This window comes from Lepidochelys kempii, chromosome 10 (genome assembly GCF_965140265.1).
Source record: "Lepidochelys kempii isolate rLepKem1 chromosome 10, rLepKem1.hap2, whole genome shotgun sequence".
NCBI classification, from domain to species: Eukaryota; Metazoa; Chordata; order Testudines; family Cheloniidae; genus Lepidochelys; species Lepidochelys kempii.
In genome coordinates, this window is record NC_133265.1 from 16,522,655 (window position 1) to 16,532,200 (window position 9,546).

At 44.3% G+C, this 9,546-nt stretch overlaps 1 protein-coding gene and 1 non-coding gene across 3 annotated transcripts in view; both read right to left on the reverse strand.

Moving 5' to 3' along the window:
- Positions 1-9,108, reverse strand: part of POLR3E (RNA polymerase III subunit E) — a 36,832-nt gene extending 27,724 nt beyond the window's left edge. Inside the window, exons 1-4 of one of the 2 annotated variants that reach the window (XM_073362184.1) lie at positions 8,985-9,108; positions 2,744-2,824; positions 1,396-1,446; positions 48-125 (exon numbers count right to left, since the gene is read on the reverse strand). In XM_073362184.1, coding sequence (XP_073218285.1) covers positions 48-125; positions 1,396-1,446; positions 2,744-2,779 — 165 coding nt within the window. In that variant the 5' untranslated portion in view covers positions 2,780-2,824; positions 8,985-9,108. The remainder of the gene's footprint in view (positions 1-47; positions 126-1,395; positions 1,447-2,743; positions 2,825-8,984) is intronic. The other variant, XM_073362185.1, reaches the window with a different exon arrangement.
- A 121-nt stretch (positions 9,109-9,229) lies between these two features.
- Positions 9,230-9,311, reverse strand: TRNAL-AAG (transfer RNA leucine (anticodon AAG)). The gene has a single exon. It is a non-coding gene; the product is annotated as a tRNA-Leu (tRNA).
- Positions 9,312-9,546: the final 235 nt, after the last annotated feature.

A 9,546-nucleotide genomic window follows, 5' to 3' on the forward strand; every position in this document is an offset into this window, starting at 1 on the left:
TACAGCATGAAACAATCTTTTCAGACTAGCATGACATGATACCTGACCTTTTGCTGCTTTGGCTTTATCTTTGCCGACAGATGCGTCACATCATCATATGTCATGGAAGCTGGACGAATAGGATACTAGAAAACAAAAATGTTTCACAGGGTGTCTTTCATCTAAAGTCTCAACATGCTTCAAAAAAAAAAAAAAAAAACTAACTAACCTTTCCCTTCCCCACCCCACCTATTGTATACCCACTTCCCAGATGATTACAAGTCACAGAAGAATAAATGACTTGACTGGTCTGGTGAGTCACTGGCAGAGCTGGGAATAGGGCCCAGAAATCAAACTCCCAGTCCTTTGCTCAAGCCACTACACAACACTACCTACCAATATACCATGATATACAGAATTTTTTATACAAGAATCTCAAACTGCTTTACAGAAAGGTGGGTGAGTACCAATATCCACATTTCACAGATGGAAAAATAAAGCATTGAAAGATTAAGTGACTTGGCCAAAGTCTTCTAGGAATTCAGTAACAGAGTGAAGAATTAGAACCCAGCTCTCTTGACTCCCATTTCCCAGCTCTAATCACTATGTGATTCTGCTTCCTCCATAACACATAGGAGCTGTTTGCAGTGTTATTGTAGCTGAATCAGCCCCAGGATATTAGAGAGACAAACTAGGTGAGGTAATATCTTTTATTGGACCAATTTCTGTTGGTGAAAGAGTGCTCTCATTAACTGGAATTATGAGCATAAATCTTTGGAGCATCCATACAGAGTTAAACTGCTTCACAGATGTAAAAATAAATAATTTCAAAAGCAGAGAAGCCAAAATTCTTTTCAATACAAGGAGGTAAGCAACTCTCTATACTACCCACTGCAGTTTCTCTTTAGTGGTGTTATCAGGGCTGCCTTTCACTCCATGGGATTTAAACCAATGAGGACATGCAGCAGTTTACACGGAGATAATACCTAAGGTCAACACTGTCCTGGCAGTGGTTGAAAGGGTGTGTGTGAAGGGGTAACAGCTGCCCTGTACTACCACCAGCCATCCCCTCTTTTGGCACTATACTATGTGTTTGAACGGCCCAAGGCCTAAACGGACCCACCTAAACCCAACCCCCACATAAATCCAAGGCCGAGACAGGTCTGCAGCTCCATGCAAGAAACTGCATTGGGAAATCCACCAAATGCTGCCACGCTAGTGACAAACCCTTGCACTGCCAATAGGTGCTAACACACAGGAAACAGCATAGTAAGTGAAACTGCCCAGCATCATCCAGTAGAAGTCGTACTAGGGCATGCTAGGAGCTGTTAGGGTCTATGTTAACAGTAAGAGAAGTTACTGCTTTATGAAATAATTATTCTTTAAAAATTATATCCAAGAAGTCATCTGGAATACCTGGAACATATACAGCTTCTCCGACAGGCTTTTGGCCAGGTACACGTCAATCTAACAAAGCAAAAGAAACAAGTTTAACCAGACCGAAAGCTACGATTGCTGGTGCTCTCAGACATTACTGAGAATGCAGCCATCTGTTCTCAAGTTACTAGAGATGGGAGAAATTTGCCTAGTTTCGAGTTTCACTATGAATGCTGAACCTAGGTAAGGACCATGAATCTTTTGACAAACCCAGCCTCTGCTAGTTTTCCACACGAAACTCAGCAATTTTGTATATTTTTGCCATGACACAAGGCAGAGGTCAGTGACTTTGGCCGAGTGTTGGGTTCTCTCAAAGCAAACTCAGGGCACGGCCAACACACCTCTCTTGGGACAAGGGAAAATGGCTCTCATTGGGCTTTCTGTGAATCTAATACCACAATATCACCCAGCTCTAGAAGAAACTCATGTCTCTCTTTGGTAACAGCGAATGTAAGGTGAGTATCTAACTAATACCATGTCACAAAGGCAATGTTAAGAATACAAAATTAAAAATGAGAGATGGGATGAACAAGCTCAGAATCCCATATCTGTCCCATTACCAGCTCTTTGCCACAAACACCTAGAATTCATGGAGGTTTCAGGAATATCACAAGTGGGCACTGCCACAGAATGGCAGCCATTTTGGGTACTTATGTGATCCTGTCAGCTCCCATTCCTGCTGGCCACATCCCCTCCCCCAATACCTGCCCTTTCCTGGCACCTTCATAGTGGCCTGTGTGTGTGAATTCACATCAAATATCAATATGACACCACAGCCACTATGATGATCCTTTTAAAAGCCGAATGGTCCGAAACTCCTTTCAGACTAGAACCAGATCTCAACTCTTTGTTTTAGCAGAAGCAGTGAACACATTTACCAGTCATTTCATTTTTATAACCTTCTAATCCAGCAAAATAATTCTATTTAAAATTGTTCTAACTTTCCAAAGTGAAATTTAGTGCACATAAAAGATGCCAGATGATAAATCTGGAGACTGATCCTCTATTTATCCACTGAACAGATAAAGCAGTGGTGCTAGCTTCTCAATGCTGACCCACCAAGGTTCTTCATCCCTGACCTGGAACACAAGCTCAGGGGTCAAAGGCTAGAACAGTTCTCCATGCCAACTCTGCCCACAAGAGTGCCAACTTGTTTTGGCAATGAGGACACCTGTACACTTGACCACCTATTTCCTTCAGGTACTGTAGGTTTTTGAGCATCAGATGCCAGTTAAACCCAGGGAAACATTCTTTCCAAGTGCAAAAGGCTAAGAAAAACAAATTTCAAGAAAACCAAACACTCACTAATCAACCAATGTCAATTTACCTCTTGTATAATTGGGTCATCTTCTTCATTTGCCATGCTAAAATGGGAAAAGCAATGTTTCAGGTCCTTCCTTAGCACAACCTGAAAGAGAGGAAAAGCACTGTATCAAGGATTGTTTTGTAAGAGCTATAGTTCCCCCATTCGTAATTTCCATCTTGTGTACCATGTGCAGCCTAGGATCCTTCCTTGCTCACATTGTTTTAGTTCCTTTTAATAGAAGGGAATTTTATTTTTTGGAAAGCAGATTATGGGGAATACATTTGTGTGGTCTTATTTCTTCCTTCCTCCTCTTTTGCTGGCTATGACACTTTTGTACAGTATGTATTTTAATTAGGCTTGGTAGAATTTTTTCCCTAATGTTGACAATTAATATTGATTGTTATTTAAGATTTTTTTTAATTTTTAATTATTTTTATTTTATAGCTGCAGGAAATGAAGAGAGGGGTAAAACCAGGATTAGGGCAGCACTGACAGCAGGCTACAGGGGCTCCCTGCATGGCCAAGAGGCTCAAGACACCAGCATGTAATGTGAGGGGGAGGCTGTGGTCCTGGCCTTATACAGCAGAGACCCACAGCCAGGACTACAAAGATGACAACAAAACCCTGGCTGCGAGTTGCTGCTGAACAGTTCCTGTCCAGGGACAGCTCCTAAACTCCTGGCTGGGGAGTGAGTGAACAGGGACTTGACAGCAGAGCTGCACAGGTTCCCAGCATGGCTGCAAGGCTGGTGATCTTTGATGGTGCAAGGTGTGGGAGAAACTGCGGTCTTGGTGGGTCAAAGCAGAGACCCCCCTGGCCAGGGCTGTGAGGAGGAGGGAAAGTCCTGGCTGCAGAGGAGGATACCCCGCCATGGAACGGCTCCTGCCTGGGGACAGAGCCATTCAGCAGCATGGCGGCTTCCCCCACAGCCAAGGGCTCAAACTCCTCCTCATCACAGTGCTGACCTGGGATGGTCTCTGCTTCACCAGGCCAGGATTGCAGCCTTCCCTACAACTTATGCCTCCAAGGACCAGGTGTCACGAGCCCTGTGGACATGCAGGGAGCCTAAGGAAGCCCTCTGTCACGGGATTGAGGGAGGGGGACTGTGACAGCAGAGCTGCAGAGGGCCCCCTGCACTGCCACTGGATCTGTGACACTAGATCCCTGCAGGTGCAAGGGGTGGGGGGTAGGCTGCACTCCCAGTGACTGTTACCCTCCCACATATTTCAGCTGAAATTGACATTTACTGACATCTATCGATTTATATCGAATCCTGCCAAGCCTAATTTTTAGGTTATGAATGCATTGTAACTGACTGCCACATGGACAATGCACTGCATAAATGTCCAGCGACTATATGTATTTACCGCACTTCAGATGGTAGGAAATTAAAAACTTAACATGTTTGAATGAGAATTCTCAGTCTGAAACATTTCTCAGCCTCTCTTTTGTGCCTTTGAAAAGATCTGTTGCCCAAGGTCTTACCACCTCACATCTCTGATCTTATCAACCCAGACGTACCCCATGCAATTGTGCAAGGAGAATTAATTCTGTGTGTCGAAAGGAGCAAAGCAAGACCAGGGATGGAAAATGAGAACTCACAGCAAGCTTCCCCCAAAAAGAGAGGCAACGATAAAATGACACTTCCAAAGGTGTCATTCAAGTTCTTATTCTGCAAGATACTGAGCTCCCTCTGCTCCCGTTTAAGTCACCGAAAGTTAAAAAAGCGTTCAGCACCTGGTAGCATCTGGCCCTTAGTGAACATGAATGTTTATGGGTGGCCACCTGAGGGGAATCAGAGTTAAGATCTTGAGCTCAGTAGAGATCTCCAGGCTGGTATAGTCAAGCAGGGCTGTTGAAGGAGCCAGGGCCCAGATCTACAAATGGATTTAGATGTCCGAAACACTGGACTAGATTCACAGTCTCTCTCGCTCAAGGACTACATAAGTATTTATCTGCAGTGGATCAGTCATTGGCCCAGAGAGAGAGAGAGCGAGAGACTATGACGCTGTAGTCCAGGGCTCTGGGCACCCACTTGGGAGGTAGGAGACCCAGAGAGTAGGAGACTGCCATGTAGCGTAGTTGTACAATGTTAAACAGCTGCCACTTTCCATTCCAGAAGTGGCTGCGTTTCAGTGATAGGATACTTAAGCCCACTATATCTCTTACTTACCTCAGCACTATTTGAGACTTAACTACTTAATATTTGGCATATTTTCAAATATTACAGAAATACAAAATGTTCATGATCATTCTGCATTCTCGGTTACTGTATTCTTAATTAATTGGAGTCTTCTTGGCACAACTGTCAGCATGTGATGTAAATTTAAAATGGTGTCTATTAGATCAGATTATTAGAAACTGGGTTCCTTTTAAAAAATGTAAGCATGAGTGTATATTTTACAGAATTAGAAATGAATATTTCCTTTCCGCTTACCCTAGCTCATGGAGTGACTCAGTTACTAGTGAAAATATCAGATAATCAAGACACCAATTTTCCAATTCCTTTAAGGATAAAAGACGTCTGTCTAGAGGGTTGCTTTTAATAGAATATTAGAATGGCAAGCATATAAACAGGAGGCATTGTTACCTGATATAGCTTATAATATTCATACAACTTTCTACAATGAAGGAAATTAAATGGAATTAGATTCAGGCATTTAGTATGGGAAGACATACAGAGATATCTGAGAGAGACCTTTTCAGCAGAAATACAGTAACCAGAAGAGCTCATGAACCGTGGAAAGAGTAATGGAATGAAATTAAGATAAACACTAGGAGAAATAAAGCATACAACTTACAATTTAGTAGATGGCTCAAATAATTTTATGTAGGTTTTGGATTGCTGAAGGGACTTCCATTTAAAGAGCTCATTGTTATTAGTTAATTAAGCTTCAAAAAACCCTGAATACCTGTAGGTAATACATACAAAGCTCTCACTTGGCTACCACTGAAACACTGCTAACTGGGATGGAATGAAGCAGCTGGTTAACAACTTCCCAATTTAGAACAAGTGAAGAGTCTGTGCTGGTTTGAAAACTGCAGAAAGACAACTGAACTGAATGTTTACAAGGTTCTTTACTTCACCTCTTCCTCCTTTTGCCCATCCATAAATAGTTTTGCAAAACCACATTCTGTTAATTAACCAAAACATTGGGACTTCCTGTGTTCCAAGGCTTCTATTTCCAGTTCGGGTACTACAGCCAGTCAGGCTGATGTAGTCAGGATTTAAAGAGGCTGCGCTGTAAGCTACGTTAAGCATGCATCACCTTTTAAAACCTTAACATTTCCATAAATATCATTTGTGTACAAAGTGTTAAACCTGTTCTTTCAGCATCAGGTTAGATGAATGAATACAATCAGCAAATAACTTCCCCCTAACGACAGCATAATTGATTAAAACAAACTCAGTACATAGAAAAACACAACTCTATGTACTGATTTCAGAGCAGTAGCTGTGTTAGTCTCTATCAGAAAAAATGAGGAGTCCTTGTGGCACCTTAGAGACGAACAAATTTATTTGGGCATAAGCTTTCGTGGGCTAAAACCCACTTCTTCAGATGCATGGAGTGAAAAATACATTAAGCAAAATATATATTCTAGCACATGAAAAGATGGGAGTTGCCCTATCAAGTGGGGGATCAGTGCTAACGAGCCAATTCAATTAAGGCGGAAGTGGATCTCTTGTGTGGACTGGTCCAGGCTGAGGTTGATGGACCAGTCCTCACAAAAGAGATCCACTTCCTGGACACTACAGTGCAAATAAGCGACAGTCACAAACACCATCTACGGACCGCTATACTTACCTACATGCCTCCAGCTTTCATCCAGACCACATCACGTGATCCATTGTCTATAGCCAAGCACTAAGATACAATCACATTTGCTCCAATCCCTCAGACAGAGACAAACACCTACAGGATTTCTATCAAACGTTCTTAAAACTACAATACCCACCTGCTGAAGGGAAGAAACAGATTGACAGAGCCAGAAGGGTACTCAGAAGTCACCTACCACAGGACAGGCCCAACAAAGTAACAGAATGCCACAAGTGGTCACCTACAGACCCCAACTAAAATCTCTCCAATGCATCATTAAGGATCTACAACCTATCCTAAAGGACGATCCCTCACTCAGACCTTGGGAGACAGGCCAGTCCTCGCTTACAGACAGTCCCCCAACCTGAAGCAACTACTCACCAGCAACTACACACCACACAACGAAGACATTAACCCAGGAACCAATCCCTGCAACAAACCCCACTGCCAACTCTGTCCACATATCTATTCAAAGGACACCATCATAGGACCTAACCACATCAGCCACACCATCAGGGGCTCGTTCACCTGCACATCTACCAATGTGATATATGCCATCATGTGCCAGCAATGCCCCCTGCCATGTACATTGACCAAATCGGACAGTCTCTACGCAAAAGAATAAATAGACACAAATGAGACATCAAGAATTGTAACATCTGTAATAAAGGAGAACACTTCTATCTCCCTGGAGACTCACCAACAGACTTAAAAATGGCAATTTTTCAACAAAAAAAACTTCAAAAAGAGACTCCAAAGAGACACTGCAGAACGGGAATTAATTTGCAAACTGGACACCATCAAATTAGGCCTGAATAAAGACTGGGAGTGGATGGGTCACTACAAAAAGTAATTTTCCCTCTGCTGATACTCACACCTTCTTGTCAACTGTTGGAAATGAGCCACCTTGATTGTATTGGACTTGTTAGCACTACAAAAGTAATTTTCCCTCCCTTGGTATTCACCCCTTCTTGTCAACTCTTGAGAATAGGCCACTTCCACCTTAACTGAATTGGCTCGTTAGCACTGCCCCCCCCCCACTTGGTAAAGCAACTCCCATCTTTTCATGTGCTAGTATATAAATTCTGCTTACTGTATTTTTCACTCCATGCATCTGATGAAGTGGGTTTTAGCCCACGAAAGCTTATGCCCAAATAAATGGGTTAGTCTCTATGGTGCCACAAGGACTCCTCATTGTTTTTGCTGATACAGACTAACACAGCTACCACTCTGAAATGTATCCGATGAAGTGAGCTGTAGCTCACAAAAGCTTATGCGCAAATAAATTTGTTAGTCTCTAAGATGCCACAAGTACTCCTTTCCTTTTTGCGAATACAGACTAACATGGCTGCTACTCTGAAATCAGTACACAGAGCAGGTCACCTGGTCAATGAGTCAGTGAAAGCTCCACATCACAAGTACACAGTGCCCAGCAGCTGCCGAGCCAGGCTGGGCCCTCGTACAGACTGCCACTCTGCTGGCATAGAGGGTTTTTTTTTTTCCGTTATTATTTTTGTCAACTTGTAAACCTACTTCCTCCCTGCACAATGATACCAGTAAACAGGCAAGGAAAGGCAAGCTCAAAATCTTCAGCCAGGATTTAAAATACAGGTTCAAATTACTGACTGCAAAAATCCTGCTCTGAGCAAGAATGACTTGGTAACTTGTTATGAGACAGGATGAAGTGTTCTTCCTAAATAAACCACAAAACAGATGGCCAGAAAGAGATGCATGTACTTGGGCAATTCACCAGTCACTCTTCGAGGATACTGGGAGTAGCTGGAAGGACCGGAGATTATCAAACTCTGCTTACTTTTTGGGGATTGGGGTGGGGAACAAGTCTCCCCAAAGAGACGGCTGATGTAACCACGTAACCTCAGGGAGTAGAGATTCCACACCCACCCAAAACCTCACATTAAACCCAAGTCTCTCATATTTCTTGGATACTTTGAGGGCAAAGAGGGTGCCAACTCTTTATTTAATCCTCGCCTTAGAACATAACTAGCCTTTGGTGTCAGGCTGTGACTGAGATGGCTGATGTAACCATGCAGCAATCTCGAGGACAGCAGACTGCAAACCACACACAGGAGAGAGGCGGGGGGGGGGGGGGGGGGAGAAATAAAGATTATAAGTGAACAATGTGGATTTGTTCAGTCACCCTCGAATCAGGCCAACTCCTCCCGCGGGGGGGCTTCGCAGCACACACCCAGCCCCTGGCCCTAGCCCTGACCAGCTATTCCCAGAGTCCACTCCCCAGGCGCTTTTTACATGCAATGAGTTCGGACTCCTCGGAGAGTTTTTAGCTCGCTCACAGGAACTGCAGCAGGCAGAGCGCACCCCAGCCCAGGCCCTGCTGAGGAACGCGCCCCACAACAGCTGCATCGCCCTGTGCTGCCCTCGGGCGTGGGGCAGGGATAATGGGCCACCACACATGCTCCCCCTACCTCGTGGCGCGGACTCCAGGGGCAGTGGGGGCCACCGACACCCCCCTTCGGCGTGTTGCAATGTGTGTGCAGGTCCCGGGGGCTCTCATGCAGCAGCCATGTTGATGTAACCCAGCAGCGGACACGTGGGGAGACTAGTTCCTCCTCTTACCCACAATGCTTCCCAAGCGGGGTCCAGGTTCTCATCTTAGCACCAGGCGGCGCTGTGCGATCCCTGTAAAACACTGAGGGGGGCAAAAGCGTTGTGGCAGCGGTGGGATTCGAACCCACGCCCCCGAAGAGACTGGAGCCTTAATCCAGCGCCTTAGACCGCTCGGCCACGCTACCTACATAAGCAATAGCGGCTTGTATCCTTTATTCTTCTCAGCTCTTCTTTTTTCCTCTTGCTTTTTGTCGTTAACTGGTGTATGCTCAGTCATGGAGAGGTCTTTTACACAGAGATGAAGGGCTGAGCTCTTGCTTCCATTATAGATCCTTTTTCAAAAGAGTCTTTTTCAGAGGGTAAGCTACTTTGCAACTCAGATACATGGTTAAGATCAAAGCAATGACCATGGTAGTAAAA